The sequence below is a fragment of the Danio rerio genome, chromosome 20 (genome assembly GCF_049306965.1).
Source record: "Danio rerio strain Tuebingen ecotype United States chromosome 20, GRCz12tu, whole genome shotgun sequence".
NCBI lineage: Eukaryota > Metazoa > Chordata > Actinopteri > Cypriniformes > Danionidae > Danio > Danio rerio.
The window spans coordinates 5,382,756-5,400,000 of record NC_133195.1 but is presented as its reverse complement, the minus strand read 5'-3'; the positions used below and the strand labels follow the sequence as shown (position 1 = coordinate 5,400,000).

Sequence of the window (17,245 nt, the reverse complement as noted above, 5' to 3'; positions counted from 1 at the left end):
TTTAGTATATATCGCAGTTCATCAATTCACTATAGTTGATATTAAAGTATGCTGCTGCACACATTAACAGTGTTATAAATATTAAAATATGTATGTAAAACACTACAGTATGGTTCATAACCAATTTACAAAAGTATCTCATGTGGGGAAGCAATAAAATAATGATGATTCTCTGTTTTTGTAGACAATCTTGATGTCACCTAAGTATGCAAAAGATCCATTTTCCTACAGTCGCCTCTTTAACTTGTTTGGAAAAAGGTAATCTTTCATTTGCTTCAAAATTGTTACATCTCTACATTGATTGCAGGAATGTTACCACCACCGTCATGTTAGAGGTCACATTAGATTCATATTTTACCTGTGTGGCAGTTAGTTTATGTATGAGTGCTTTGAAACCTTTTATGTGCCTTTAAATGTATGAAATCAACCAGGGCTGCAGCTAACGATTATTTTAATTAACTAATCAATGAATCAGATAAAAGAAAAAAAGAAAAGCATTAATTTCCAACTGTTTATTCAAAAAGCTCATCCCTAAACTGTTATAATAATAACAATAATAATAATAATAATAATAATAATAATAAAATAAACTAAGTAGTTTTGTACTGTTTTCAATCCAAATAACTACATATTTTTAAATCAGGATACATACTATACACATGAAATAGCATACAAAATTTTGTCTTGTTTTCTGGAAAAAAAAAAAAAAACTCAAAATTAAGTGATTGTTTGCTTGAAAAAAAATGTGAAAAATTGTGAAATTATTTTTGAATTGGGTAAGAAAAATGATCTCAATGAGATATAATCTCAAACAGAAGTTTTACCTGTTCACATAAACGTGTAAAGCAGGTCGCACACCAGAAGCGCCGCTCGGCGCCGCGACACGGCGCGTACATGACAGTTTAAAGTATCGCACACCAGACGCGCACATTCGAATGATATTTAACATGAAACTAATCAGATGGCGCTCTGTGGCTCGGCTCAAAAATGAACTGCGTCCTGAGCCGTCGCCGGGTGCCGCCGACAGCCGCCGACTTGCGGCGCCGGTGTGTGTATCCTGATAGAAACTTATGTTTAGAATTCTAAAATGCATGGCGCGGCGTGGCACTGTGCGGCGCGCCGCCGAGCGGTGCTTCTGGTGTGCGACCTGCTTGAGTGATCGTGATCTATAACGTGAGATGGTCGCCACCATGTTTACTTGCGGCCGTGCGTTTTCTTCATTCATAAAAAGGAGAACACGCAGGATTCAGCACATAAATTCACCAGTTACTTCCCAAATACATGCAAGTGGCTGGTGAACTTAGAGAAAAGTAGATCCAACTTTATAGTTTCTTTCACTATGTGTATCGGATATGAATAAAACACATCTGCAAATTATATTTGAATGGATTGTTAGACTTCTTTGTGTGTTTTACAAACTCTAAATGTTTTGATTTACTAGTATGTGTGTGTGTTTACAGGTCTAAAACATAAACTAGTCATTAGGCGGTTGAAACGCTGCATAATTATGATAATATGACAAGTCTTTCTCAGCGGGGTTAAGTTGGTTTTGTTTTCAATAAAAATAAAAATAAAAACGAAAAATATGAAGCACTTTTCTGACGGCCCCTTACTGAGAGCTCTGCTCAGCGCCAGACAACGTGCCAAAGCTAAGTTTGATGAACGCTAATGCTTGTCGAGCTGGGTAACGAGTAAAACATCAGCGCCAGGGACTTTATGGTCCTTACTTCAAAACGGAACAAAAGTATGATTCTGTAGTGATTTACCCTGCTGTTGAACTCCCTTCCTCCTCATCCCATAAAGCCTGGTCTATACTTTTGCATCAAGTGACCGGCGTAACCCACGGCGCATGTAACGCGCGTAGCTGTGCATTTATACTTCTGCACGCTGTTTCTGTTGGTCTGCATTAACACTTCCGAAACGCTAGTTGGCAGTAAGGTGTTCATGTTCCTCTGTGTCGAGTTTCTTCGCTGGTGTTTTGCTTTTCCTGAACACTTTCTGAATTTACAAGTGGCTCAAACTCGCTCATTTTGAGGCAGGAACCAATGAGGTAAACACAGAACAAAACGTTCCATCCGGAGCTCCTTCACAGGACTCCACACTTGTAAACAATCGCTCCATCGGGGTCGCGCCATTGGCGCGGCTCTCTGTCCCGCCCAGACTCGTCATCGCTACCAAGCCGACCAATCACAGAGCTTGCGCTACGCGTCATTGCGACGTGTAGTTACATTTTTTGAGAGGTGCACGTCAACGACGCCGACGGCCACGGCATAGGGCTATGCGTCAACGCCATAAACCGCTACCGTCATGTATTCAGTCTTTGTTCACCTGCTGCCCGACCTGCCTTGTTTTCTACCCATAAATATACTGTTTTCTTTACATTCAACATTAAATGCAACAGCTCAAGGCATCTTGAAATATGCTGTAAAGACTGGGTCAGTTGCTCACCTGCCCAGCACAGTGTTTTAGCTGCCAATAACTAGCAGTTAACCCCTGGGCAGCAATCTGAAAGATAATTTTTGTACATTGTAAACCACAATGGGCCAAGAACAGACCCTTGAGGTACTCCCATATTGTTAGAACGCACAGATGACTTCACCCCATTGACCCTTACACATTGCTGTCTCCCACCCAAATAGGATCCAAACCACTGTAAAGCTTCTGCTGACATTTTGAACTCTCTTAATTTATTTAGTAAGATACTGTGATTTAACTATGTCAAAGACTTTCTTTAGGTCCAGGAACACTGCCCCAACCACACTACCTTTATCCTGTGACCCTTTTGTTTTTTCAAGCAGATAACAATTTGCTTATTTTGTGGAATATTTCTCTCTAAAACCAAACTGCTGTGGAGAAAGCAACTGTTTAGAGTGTAAATGCTTGTGCACGTGAATGAAACAGGCATTAATATTAGGACACCACAGAAAACGAGGTACAAGACGATTTTGCTTTGTCTTTGCTTTTGCTGCTTCATTTCAAATGATCACACAAAGAGTTTGTTAAAAGACAATAAATAAGCTTAAAAGAGCTTTAAAGAAACATAAAAATTATGATAAAAACTCTATATTTTTTAAGCTCATGAGTGACGCCAACCAAACCATTCAGAGCAAATGCTGCCGCCGCCATCTTGTGACCGTGGACACACTATATTTACACACAGTTCTGTCCAAATTGCTCCCAAATGATGATATTCATTATAGGTGTCCTTTAAGACAATATTTATAATTAGTTTTACTGAATGAACACACAGTACACTGACAATCTAAAAGGGCCCAAGGTTCTCAAAATACATTTGTCTTACTGTTAAGAGACATGAGCTAATATAAATTTCATTACGTTTCAAAGTTCAATTTAAGTTAACTCTGACCTGCAAATTTGTAACACAACATGCAGCAAGTCAGTGCAGTAAACAAACAAAACTTCATGGAATGACCTTTGTTAGAATAAAATAAAAAAACTTTAAACCTGCAAGTTTGCATGAAGGTGGAGCAGGCTACATTGTGTTTTTATTTTTATTTTTTTATTTATTATTACTTGTTATTTGTTATTATTATTTTTAAACTTGTTAGAATAAACTTTGCATAAATAAATGCAACGCCCTCTATTCAATATTCAGCTGTTAAATTGTCATCTTGATTTTCTTCATTCACTGACAGTGAATATTTTCACTTGTGTAAGTCATACATCTTTCTTTTCAGGTTCTTGGGAAATGGGCTTGTTACAGCTGTGGACCATGACATCTGGTACAGGCAGCGTCGCATCATGGATCCTGCCTTCAGCAGCTCGTGAGTCAAATACAGGGAAAAATGCTGAAATGTGATTATGGCATGCAGGATGAGGCCAAGAACCATGGTGGCAAGATACTAATGGGAGACACATACAGTTCTCAGCATATATGAGCACACACCCCTCACAATTTTATCTTTTACATTCATATTTTTATCAGGAAGCTATACAATATTATATTTGTTATATTTTTATTTTAATGTCTCATCCGAAAGATGGCACTCACTAAACAGTATGGAGTCCTCGCCACTATACTGGGGCATTAGGACCCACATAGACCGCAGGTTGGGCGCCCCCTGCTGGCTTCACTAACACGACTTCCGGCAGCAACCTAGCTTTCCCATGTGGTTTCCCATCATTTTGTTTTTTACATTTAGTTAAGTGCAATCTTTTGCTTGAATTAATTGTATTATCTTTCCACTTTCAAAATATGTTTGGTGACAAAAATATGATTTTAATAAATACATCTTTTTATTAAATCTGTTTTGTTTAAATGCACCAAAATACATTGCCTATATTCACTGAGAAATGGATAAAAATATTATATAATAAAGTGTACTTAATTATGCTGAGCACTGCACATGACACACTAGTGTTAAAATTCATAAATGAACTCCATTTCCTCTTTTCCTAACATCCAATTATTTAAAGATCCATTGAGGTGCTTTTAAAAGTGCATTTTATATTCAATGTTTGATGTTTTAATTGTAATAGGAAGACAGGGCGGGACTTAAAGTAACACCATCTCATTTTTGAAAACAGCCTCTTGTGTTTGTCTATATTCAGAACTGTTGAGCCCAAGTGCATCAGACTCATGACAGCCACAGTCTATAATAGTAATGTACACATTTATAATATATACAGTCTATAACAGTCTGGCTCACAGTTTCTACACTTTAAAATACAATTTTCTGTAAATAATTAAAATAATTAAATGGGTTTGGTATTTTTTAGGGCCGTGCCGAGCTTATATGATCCACTATGTTTACTGTACGTCTCTCTGGGCTGAAGCAGATCAAACCTGCGCACTCTTCATGTGACATAAAAAACTTCATTCACCCCTTAATCACATTTACCCTGTTTCTATCCCTAAATAGTGCAGTTCTCTAAATAAAAAGATACAGTGTGTAACAGTTTAACTTTGAATCTCCTTTTTCCCTCTACTGACTGTATATGTGTGTGGCCTATGTATTTCCCCCCCTTGGGGCTTGCATTGAAGCGGTGCTGGGCACATTTTAAGAAGACTAATAATGAGTTTTAAGATCCATTGGGCTCATGCTGGTCTCCTAATTTTTGGCCTGATCCTGCTTGCCACAGTGATATAACTGATGATATTTCTGTTTCTGGCTTAATTATCAGATACTTACGAAGCTTGATAAGCACTTTTGATGAGATGTCAGAACGCCTGATGGACAAGCTGGAGGAAATGGCCAACAACAAAACCCCTGCCGTCATGCACGACCTGGTCAACTGTGTTACACTTGATGTCATTTGCAAGGTTTCACCGTCATTCTCGTTGATCAAAGGGGAAGTCTAATGTGTCAGATCAGCTGTTTATCAGTACTCAGTTGTAATATTTCCATTTACAGGTGGCTTTTGGTGTTGATTTAAACTTCTTGGCTCAAAAGGATAGTCCCTTCCAGAATGCAGTAGAGCTGTGTTTAAATGGCATGGCCTTGGATGCCAGGGACCCATTATTTAGGGTAAGAAAATGTATCCAAAACACGTCACTGTAATGTAAGTAGGTTAACGCCATATGATTTGTTTTTTATTTACTTGTGTTGTTTGGGAGCTCAGATTTTTCCCAAAAATTGGAAGCTTATACAGCAAATTAGAGATGCAGCAGTACTCTTGAGGAAAACGGGAGAGAAATGGATACAAAACAGGAAGACAGCAGTGAAAAATGGAGAGGACGTCCCCAAAGACATTCTCACACAAATCCTCAAAATAGCAGGTGTGTTGATCTCAAGTAAAGGAGAAACTCAGTAGTTAAAGGAAGGTTTTCAGGAAGATTTGGTCATTATTTACTCACGCTCCATTTCACTCTAAACGTGTGTGTGTCTTTCTTTGATTAATTGAATACAAAAAATAATTGGGAAAATGTTATTACATTTTGGAAACTGTTTACTATTGTCTTCCATCGTATTTGTATTTCTTGTTATGGATATTTTTATATAGTCAGTGATTACCAGTTTCTAACATTCTTCAAGTTTTCTTCCTTAGTGTTTAAAAGAATAAACTCTAAAGTTGAGTAAATAATCATAATTGATTGATCAATCAACGGTCTGCTAGTTTGTTATATATGTGTGTGTGTGTGTATATGTGTGTGTGTATATCTATATATATATCTATATATATATACACACACACACACACATACATACATATATATATATATATATATATATATATATATATATATATATATATATATATATATATATATATATATATATATATATATATATATATATATATATATATATATGTGTAAATACACACACATATATATATTATTTTTTATTTATTTTTTTCCCCCAGAGATGGGTTGCGGTTAGAAGGGCGTCCGCTGCGTGAAAACGTGCTGGATAAGTTGCCGGTTCATTCCGCTGTGGCGACCCCAGATTAATAAAGAGACTAAGCAGACAAGAAAATGAATGAATACATATATAGTTTAATTCAGAATTATTACACCCCCTGAATTATTAGCCGCTCTGTTTATTTTTTTCCCTAATTTCTGTTTAACGGAGAGAAGATTTTTTTCAACATTTCTAAACATGATAGTTTTAAAACTCATCTCTAATAACTGATTCATTTTATCTTTACCGTGATGACACTAAATAATATTGGATTAGATATTTTTCAAGACACTTCTATACAGCTTAAAGTGACATTTAAAGACCTAATTAGGCTGTATTAGCTCATAAGGGTGCTTCTAATAAATATCAAGCAAAGGGTCTGAATACTTGAAGACCATGTGATTTTTCGTTTTTTCTTTATAATAAATCTGCAAAAATGTCAACAGTTCTGTGTGTTCCTGTCAGTATGGGGTGCTGTGTGTACATTAATTTTAGCAAATGGCTGCAATGTAAGAAAGAGTGAAAGATTTAAGTGGGTCTGAATACTTTGGGTATTTACAACGAATGCCATGACCCAACATTAGATCAGTTTTATTTTACCAGGTAGCCTAACACTCTTCATGTTTTGTTGCAGAGGAGGAAAATGTTAACAGCTCAGAAGATCTTGAGCAGATGATGGACAATTTTGTGACTTTCTTCATTGCTGGTGAGTTACTTTGATATTAGTTCATAAACTGTTGTGGATATGAACAGGCTGCATGCAGGGTTTTATTGCATACACCAAACCCTGCCCCTGACACTACCATTCACAGTGATGCCAGTAGCTCTGTTTATTGCATGTGTCTGAGACTGCTTGTCTCAGCTTGCATGTCTTGCAGCCAGATACTATTGCTCTATTCTTCTGCAGGCCAAGAGACAACAGCCAATCAGCTCTCATTTGCAATCATGGCATTAGGGAGAAATCCAGAGATCTATAAACGGTAAAACACTTGTTAGAAATGTGCCCCTGTTCTGTCAGACTTTTATTATAATACTATAGTTCAATATTCCTTTAATTTCCAGAGCTAAAGCAGAGGTGGATGAAGTCCTCGGAACCAAAAGGGAAATTTCAAATGAAGACCTTGGAAAATTGACTTACTTGTCTCAAGTTGGTTCATAGAGATTTTTTACATGCTACAAACACAAATGCTTTTAAATCCATTTCTTTTAATGGTCTTTCAAGAGTTCACACTTAGCTGATAATCAATAAAGCGTATTTGGCATGCTGTCCCGGGAGAGAGCCCTGAGCTCGTAATATCCTCGAGCCCGGGGCTCCCTCCCTTTAGAAGGGCGAAAAGGGAATTCGAGGTCAGGTAGGTCTCGAGAACTCCCCTGCTGTCACCGTGAGAAGTGTAAACTCAGGTTGTATTGGGTGATAATTTGTTTTAATCGATTGGCTATGGTTTATGTTTTTGGACGGTGGGAGGAAACCGGGGAACCCGGGGAAAACCCACGCGAACACGGGGAGAACATGCAAACTCCACACAGAAAAACCAACCAGCCCGATGGGTTGGACTAGCGGTGTTCTTGCTGTGAGGCAACAGTGCTAGCCACTGGGCCACCGTGTCGCCCGATCAGAAAAAGTGGGAGGATGTAGGGGTGGAAAGGGGGGGAGCTTCAAGGCGAAGATAACTGGAGTGAAAAACTCTGGTTATTTATAATGCTTCCGTAATCATCAAATAGGGCTGATTACGGAGCTAACAAGGAGCCAGCCGTGTTGATTATAAGCACGTGATCCTCTCGAAATTAGTTTATGAATAAACCACACTTTGTGTTATTCAGGTGTTGAAGGAAACCCTGCGTCTGTACCCCACTGCGCCAGGAACCAATCGCTGGCTTCATGAGGACATGATCATAAACGGCATTAAAATCCCTGGAGGCTGTTCTGTTATGGTGAGCATCACCAACATGACAACTTCAAAACAAAACAAGTCAAACATAAACAGCTCCTGTCTTATTGAATATGGAGAGATTTTTTTTGGTTAATGTTTTTAGCAGAATTAATACAACTTTAAATGTTAAAAAGGAAAGTAAAAAGATTCTATCAACAATGGCCGCAAAAGAATACTTGTTTGTGCGTTTGAAAAAAAATTATTCAACATTCGAGCCACATTTCTCTTTTTCCATACAGTTCAGCTCTTTTGTCTCCCAAAGACTGGAAAAGTTTTTCAAAGATCCGTTGAAGTTTGATCCAGAGAGGTTTGATGAGAATGCCCCAAAGTAAGTCATTATCACCTACTGTAGTCTCGATTTCATTTGATCCTCTAGATCAGGGGTCACCAATCTCGGTCCTGGAGAGCCAGTGTCCCTGCAGGGTTTAGCTTCAACTTGCCTCAACACACCTGTGTTTCAAGGATACGTAGTAAGACCTTGATTAGCTTGTTCAGGTGTGTTTGATTAGGGTTGGAGCTAAAATCTGCAGGACACCGGCCCTCCAGGAACAAGTTTGGTGATCACTGCTCTAGATATTCAGCAAATAAGTTATTTTCTATTCTTTATCTTTAGTTTAGAAATTAAATGTAAACATTATTAATGGCATGGCTCACCTAAAGATTTCAATTTACTCACTATTTACTCGCCCTTACTCCAAACCGTTGGGTTGCTTTCTTCTGTAAAACACAAACAAAAATATTCTGAAGAATGTTCAATTGGTAACCTTTTACATCTGTGGTAGAAATTAAAATACCACCGAAATCAGTGAAATGCAGTTTACAGCATCCTTGTAAATTAAGTTATTTTGTGATCAACAGACGAAAGAAACTCGAACAGGTTTGAAACAAGTGGAGGGTGAGCAAACGATGAATTTTTAAAACGCATCAATCTTCTTCGTAAGACTGGTTCAACACCCAGTTAAAGCTCTTCTGACTGTGTTTATCTGAAAGAAGGAAGTCATATACACTGAGGGTGATTAATTGAGCAAATGTTGTTGTAAGTTTTAGGTGAACTACCCCTTTATGACATTAGCAATAGTCAAATGTAGGAATTACTGAACAGAAATATAACAAGATACCTGTTTAAAGGGCCATGACACCCCCCACTTTCGGTTAAATTCTACTTCAGAATTTTTTTCAAAAGATGCATGATTAATGGGCGTGGAGCTCCGCGAGCATCGGGCAGGAGTGGGCGTGGCCAGCAGGGGAGAAGGGGAGCGTTGTTGACAGTTAGCTCACAAACTGAGACACAAACCCTGAGGAGACGCATGAGTTTATAGTTCACAAAGTTAAAATGCAAAGAAATAAACAGTAATTTAATGCCCTGCTACATTTGTTATTCGTAATTTCATATACACATAACCTCAATTTATATTATTATAAAGATAAGTGTGTTCATGTAAACACTATAAATGAGGATTCTCCCTCGATCACCGGGTCTATTATAGATCTGAATGCAGACTCAGTGCAGCAGGTCTCCTGACCTGTCTATTTTAACCATTAGTCCTGCTGGTAATATAGAGGATTTAGGCAAACACAGCCGCACGGCGATGTGTCTGAATGTGAATGAACTCCTGATAAAAGTCAACGTCCGTCACTCTTCAATCCTTGTACTGCTCTCCCGACAAAAATGCTTGCAGCACACACACAGCTTTGCTGTATGATCGGCCCTGACAAGATCGCGGGGAAAAACATGCAACAAACCCCGTGGATCATGGAAACAAACACATACGAGCCTTCATGAACGGCTACTGCGTGCCGTCGGTCTGTGTCTCACAGCTTGCTTGAAACTGGCAGGTCTGCCTTCGGAAAGCACATGCTCTCATGAATAATTAAGCAGTCGGCTCTTCTCATAGGATAAGAAAACTCCGCTATGAATAATAATGAGAAACCGACATCATTGCACTTGCAGTTCTGCGCTACGTCACCGATTTTGATCCCTCCCCAAAAATCATTTAAATCCCGGAAGCTGAAATTAGCTGACAAAAGCTCAAAATTATCCAGTTTTCCCCACAATTAAAGCTGACAGGTGCTAACAATGTCTTAACTGATGCTCAACACACACACATCTGTTAATATAAAAAGTTCTCCAGGGTGTCCTGAACCTTTGATTGAATTAGTGCAGTTTTTCTGCTTGACGTTACCACAGTGATGTGGTAAAGAACTCAGATTTCAGATTTGACAAAGTTTAAGGAGTAAGAATAAATTGTGAGTTTAACAAGTGTGCCTGAATTTTATAACATGAACACACCTTTATGTTATAACGTTATAGCATGAAAATGCTGATTTCGATTTGTTTTCTATTCTAAAGGCCTTATTACTGCTACTACCCATTTGCACTTGGTCCACGAACCTGTCTTGGGCAGGTCTTCTCACAGGTGATGAAAAACACACACACATGCTCGCATACACACACACACACACACACACACACACAGACATTGGTTTTGGTGGTTTATGAGGACTCTTTATAGGTCAGGGTTCATACGGTCATGGAAAACCTGGAATGGCATGGCATTTTCCAGACCTGGAAAAGTTTTGGAAAAACAGAAAACCCCACAAAGTTTTGGAAAAGTCATGGAAATTAGTTTAACAAATATCTGTATACTTAAATTAGGGCATATTTAATATATCTGTGCTGTATGTATGTAACGGGGAGACTGACACGGAGGGATCCATTTTGCAGTATTTATTAATCACAGTCAAACACAAACATCCAACATGCACAATAGTGTGAACGCACATCAACAGTAATCAAGCAAGGTTGCTGGGCTGGCGGTTGACAGACAGAGTGATTACCAGGCATAGATCAGTGGCAGGCGGCGTGGTTTAGAGTCCTTATAACAGGCGTGGGTCAAGGGCAGGCAGCGTGGTTCAGAGTCCGTGAAACAAGCAAGGGTCGTGGGCAGGCAGAAGGCAACTCAGAGTCAGAAACAGTCCGGGGTAATGCACAGTAGATCAAACAGGAAAGAACGCTCAGTAATGCTGGCCGGGGCTAAACAAGACTTCGCACTGAACAGTGGTTTGTGTGTGGCTTATTCACCTTATTCTCCGCCAACGAGCAGGCGCTGCCATTTGAATCTTTTTGTCTCGCGACTTCCGGTCACATTCACTTCCATTCATTTTTTGACGTTAAAAACTGCTCGTTACGCTGGTTGATGTCGCAATTTGATATTTTCTTATTATATTATTCTACTTGGACTGTGTAGTCATGCAAACATTTGTTTGTAGAGCAAGTAGTTTGACCGTTTTCTGCCGTTTACTATTCTTAGTCATTTCTCCCATAGGCGACTGAATCGGAAGTTCTAAGACAATCGCGAAAACAGGCGCACTTCCGCATTTTAGAATAAGGTCAATAAAGGTGGTGTGGGTCATTACCGTGATTCAGTTCAGGTGTTTACACAATCAGTCTATGTGGATGATGTAATGCTAGAAGTCCGGGGATGGCGGCCTCTGCTGGCCAGCGAGGGGAATGACTGGGACCGAGCCGGTGACAATGTACAGTTGAAGTCAGAATTATTAGCCTCTTTTGATTTTTATTTTCTCTTTGAAATATTTCCCAAATGATGTTTAACAGGGCAAGGAAATTGTCACAGTATGTCTTTTAATATTTTTTTCTTCGGGAGAAAGTTTTATTTGTTTTATTTAGGCTAGAATAAAAGGAGTTTTTAATTTTATTTTATTTTTCATTTTAAGGACAATATTATTAGCCCCTTTCAGCTATATTTTTTCTCGATAGTCTACAGAACAAACCATCATTATACAATAACTTGCCTAATTACCCTATTCTGCCTAGTAAACCTAATTAACCTAGTTAAGCTTTTAAATGTCACTTTAAGCTGTATAGAAGTGTCTTGAAAAATATCTAGTCAAATATTATTTACTGTCATCATGGCAAAGATAAAATAAATCAGTGATTAGAAATGAGTTATTAAAACTAATATGTTTAGACATGTGTTGAAAAAAAAAACTCCATGATTAAACAGAAGTTGGGGAAAAATAAACAGGGGGGCTAATCATTCTGACTTCAACTGTATATGTAGACATTACATGAAACATCACGTCCTGAAAATGTGCTTGAAAGTCTTGGAAAAGTCATGGAATTTTAGTAGTAAAATTTGTATGAACCCTGATTGGTGTAATGTATTTTAAACCTGCTTATTATATGGCCTTCCCCTACCCCTAAACCCGACCCTCAATGGAAACCTGTGGCAAATCTTGAATGTGACAAAAAAACGACTCAAAGCATGTCATCATAAACCACTTATACAAATTTGTGAAACCACTAAAACCACTGCACACAAACATTTGTACGTTTTTAGGATCTGTTTTTATTGTTTTATGGATATTTGCTGTGATCATGATCATCTCTGTCGTGTTTCTGCATTTAGATGGAGGCAAAAGTTGTGCTTGCCAAACTGCTCCAGAGATTTGAGTTCAGTCTGGTTCCTGGACAGTCTTTCGACATTAAAGACACAGGAACTCTTCGGCCCAAGAGCGGAGTGATCTGCAACATCAAGCAGTGCTCATAGGACATGTTTAAATCTTTTCTGAAATAAATCCTCTTATATTAGTCATTAATCAGAGGACAGAAGTTGTAACAGAGTAATCACAGATGATGATCCATCCATTTATTACAATGAAAATCCATTAACTCACAGTGCATTAATTAATATTAAGTGTGCTTCACAATATTTACAGTATTAATCAAGCTTTACACAGGTGAGTGGTCTGACAAACCACCTGTAGAAACACAATCTCATTAAACAAAAAGACTTTACTCTAGCACTACTCTGAGCACAAGTAGTTCCTTTGTATAACCAGTGCTTATTTTTTGTATTGCCTCTTTTTGAATTGCTGAATTCCTCCTCAGTTGTAGGTCGATGTGGAGTAAAACGATGCATTAAAAACATTTAAAAGCGTTCTTAAGCACTTCCGAGTGTACAGTATGACCCTAGAGCGCTATTTAAAGGGAGAGTTCATTCAAAACATTCTATCATCATTTATTCACCCTTCGCTTGTTCCAACACCACATGAGTTTCTTGTTTGTTTTAGACGTATTGTAAAGAAAGGTGGAAACAGGCAACCATCGACTTCCATAGTGTAATGCTGTGTTCACTCCAGATGCGGAACGCGCGGATCGCGCTATAAATAGCCGCGTGAACATTTGAGTTTACTCGCTTCATTCGCGCGTCAAACCCCGCTTCTTTCGCGTTTCAAATTCACTTCAGAACAGACGTGGATTCGTGTGATGGGCGGGGCTTCTGTCTGCCCGAAGACTCTAGCTTCATAGCTAAATGGCTAACATGGATTTTATGAAGAAAATAACAGTGTTTATGTGCTTTATGAAGACTGAAAAACAACGTTGATACGTTTAGGGTCGTGTCTGAGTCCACTACATCCTTTCAGAGGTGCATCCTGCTCTGTGAGCTCATAAACTCCTCCAGAAACTGAACCTGGATGACGGAGGCTTTCAGCGGAGCTTCTGACTGAGCCAAGCCGAGTCAACCCGACAACAGGTTCTACGTCACAATCACGCCCCCACAAGAGCAAGCTTCTGATTGGTTAATGCAGTGCGAATGTACCCTGAAGTTCAGATTTTCGAATTCGAGAGATTAGCGCGAAACGCTCATTAAGCGCGTCAAACGCGCAAAACGCTCAATTCGCCCCGCGCGTATCGCACCGCAGGATGTCTATTCGCGCGTTTGCATTGACTTAACATGTAAATCACTCGCGCTTGACGCGCGTGCCGCATCTGGTGTGAACGCAGCATAACGGTGACACTGACAACAAGGGTGTGGATCCAAATGCAGTTTTATTAGAGAGGTCAGGCAAGCAATGGTCAACACAGGAGCAAAGAGATGTATATGGGCAATCCTGAGTCGCAGTCAGACACACAGGCAGATGGTCAGAAGGCAGGCAGTAGACAGGGATACACAGATAAACAAGGCGAGGATCAAAACACTGCAAAGCAAGACAAAGGAAACGTGTTGTAATGTCACCAAACAAGACTCAGCAACAACTGTGTGTTAGTGTGCTGTGTTTATAGTGCAGTAATCAGTCCAAAAGCAGCTTCAGCTGTGAGAGTCTAAGGTCGGATACGCGGGCGGCCGGAAATGCAATATGCACATCAATATAGCAGCATTTTTTATGACACTGCATGACAATAATTTATATTTTTACAGTACTGTGAAGATTGGGTTTAGGGTTGGGGTGGGAGTAGGCGTTAAAAAATACAATTTATTGGTTAATTTAATAGATAGCATAAATAATACTCGGTACAACTACTGTTTTAACATTACTGTGGCGGTTGGGTTTAGGGTTGGGGTGGGGGTAGACGTTAATAAAATACAATAAATGGGAAATTTTATGAATAATATAAATAATTCTCGTTAACTTCCAGCCGCATACATATCCGATCTAGTAACAACCAGTGTCTAATCAATGGTGACTTGGAGCAGGTGAGTGTGTGTGTGTGTGTGTTGCATAATTGGATCTGTAGTCTATAACATGGCGGATTTAGTTCATGTGGATGCGAATGTGTGTGTGTGTGTGTGCGTGTGTGTGCGTGCGTGCGTGCGTGTGTGTGTGTGTGTGTGTGTGTGTGTGTATATGTTTATATAAACAACATACAACACAACACTAACACTTTACATTTATTACGTTTTTATTATATATTATATTTATGTTAATGTTTTTATTATTTTTATTTTATTTATTAGTATTCATCTTAAAGTTAATGAAAATAAATTATTTTATTATAATACAATTTAATTTATTTTATTAATACATCAGTAAATGTTAAACTATGATCATTGTTATTAATAAATGATGTTCAAGATTGTTCACACTTATATGTTAGTAAATACACTTGTACTAACTAATTGACTATTATTTTAAGTGTTACCATACACACTTGAAAAATCTGCATGCACAATGGTCAATGAAAACACTGGTAAAAAGGTTTTTGCTAATATAATTCATTTTAATTTAATTAATTTAATTTAATTCAGGCTATAAACATATTCAGTGAAAAGCTCAATTGTGTGATTGTGCAAAAATAGTCTCACATTTTCACACGTCATATAATATAAACAGCAGAGAACACACAATGCATTAAAAACATTTATAAGCGTTCTTATGTGTTATTCTCTTAAAACACATTATTTTTTCTTGGTGTTTGATGAAGCTGTAACACTTGTGATCAACATAAATGTAGATGAATCATAAAAAAATCCTCATTAACTTCTAATGTGCTGTAAATCCCACTGCACAATGTAGTATTCTGGCCAATATTTGTCAGAGTACGAACCTCCATAGATATTTAAAGTAAGTTTATCCAATACTGATTCTATCATTATTTATTTACATGTCACCTGTTTAAAAAACGTCATGAGTTTCTTATTTATCCAATAAATATTCTCAACAAAACGGAACCATCGACTCCCATAGTAGGAAAACAAATAGCCTACTACGGAAGTCAATGGTTCTTAACTTCCTTCAGAATATCTTCATTTGTGTTCAACAAAGTAAACTTATAAATCTTTTGAGCCAGTTGAGGGTGGGTAAATACAGTATGTAAACTTCATAGTGGGAGACAATTTCTTTCTTGGAAAAAAAAAAAATGTACCCATCTCGGCAGGCCCCAGCGAGGATCGAACTCGCGACCCCTGGTTTACAAGACCAGTGCTCTAACCACTGAGCTATGGAGCCAGCTGTGTTTTTAAGCGTGGAATAAATTGATTTTAACCATAAACATGAAGCGGTGACAGAACATGTATGTTGCGAAACATATTTTTGTCCGTTTTTCTAGTTTTGAACTAAATAATCGTTTTTAAAGGTTTATTAAAAAAACACATACGGCATATAATCTTTCACGTAGCGAATATTAGCGTTTATTGAGATCAATTGTGTGGTATTTAAGTTGAATATTTAAAAAAGATTGTAAAGATTTCATCATGTACAGCAACTAAACGGTCTAAATTATTGTTTTTTTTGTTTTTGTACTTTGTCGTTTTAGTCGTCTCAACATCCCGAGTTACCCGGATGGAGATGTATCATTTTTTTGTCCACTAGAGGGCAATACTCACCAATACAAATGTCAATGACGTTCTGTCCTGCTTTGAAGTGCAAGTCTTATAAAAGATCTCAATTAATTAAAGAAGCGACATTTAAACTAAATCATTTCATTTATCCAGAGAAACAAGTTTACACAGACAATTTTTTTTAGAGACATGGAATCTGCATGTACTTGTAGGAATCGATAAAACACCTGTTTTTTTTTTTGAAGGCACAAATCCCAAATGTTTTGGTTTGATGTTGAATATCTTATATTTAATCGTACAACATTTAAAAATTAGTTTTCTTGTAAAGATATTTTTGACATAATAATAATAGTAATGAAATTTGGAGCAAATTTTGTTAATTTAAAATTAATTTAATGATTACATATGGGAAGTGGCCTACCACAAACATACACAAACAAAAACGGTCTAATGATAAACCAAACATGTAATTGTTTAAAACTGATCTTAAGTGTTATATTAAAACCCTAAAAGACATTAAAAATAAAAAAGGCTATAAGGATGTATGCAATTTTGGAATCATTTTCCTATGCCAATTTCTTGTCATTTATATTTGTAATATCCCCTGTGATTTTAGTTTTTTTATCCTTTATTGGTTTGTTTCTTTGATGTGAAAAAAGTGTAAGCACTGTTTAATTATTTTTTTTTTGTATGCTATTGTTCTTGCTATGCATTAACAAAATGCACACACACAAACATTTGAAGTCAGAATTATTAGCCACTTTAAGCAATTTTTTTCAATAGTCTACAGAACAAACCATCATTATTCAATAACTTGTCTAATAACCCTAACCTGCCTAGTTAACCTAATTAACCTAGTTAAGCC

General features: G+C 37.7%; 1 protein-coding gene and 1 non-coding gene across 4 annotated transcripts in view; one reads left to right on the top strand and one right to left on the bottom strand.

Annotated features, from left to right (window-relative positions):
* The window catches only part of cyp46a1.2 (cytochrome P450, family 46, subfamily A, polypeptide 1, tandem duplicate 2), a 17,256-nt gene extending 3,997 nt beyond the window's left edge, over positions 1–13,259 (top strand). Inside the window, exons 4-15 of one of the 3 annotated variants that reach the window (XR_012395417.1) lie at positions 185–258; positions 3,699–3,785; positions 5,146–5,284; positions 5,376–5,489; positions 5,584–5,740; positions 7,000–7,071; positions 7,273–7,345; positions 7,428–7,512; positions 8,187–8,297; positions 8,536–9,425; positions 10,456–10,713; positions 12,727–13,259. Coding sequence is in view for 1 of the 3 variants with exons in the window: in NM_200461.2 (NP_956755.2) it covers positions 185–258; positions 3,699–3,785; positions 5,146–5,284; positions 5,376–5,489; positions 5,584–5,740; positions 7,000–7,071; positions 7,273–7,345; positions 7,428–7,512; positions 8,187–8,297; positions 8,536–8,624; positions 10,647–10,713; positions 12,727–12,867 (1,209 nt within the window). In the remaining 2 variants the exon portion in view is untranslated. 3 annotated transcript variants of the gene reach the window in all.
* Positions 13,260–15,975: 2,716 nt separating this feature from the next.
* trnat-ugu (transfer RNA threonine (anticodon UGU)) lies at positions 15,976–16,048 on the bottom strand. Its single transcript has one exon. It is a non-coding gene; the product is annotated as a tRNA-Thr (tRNA).
* Positions 16,049–17,245: the final 1,197 nt, after the last annotated feature.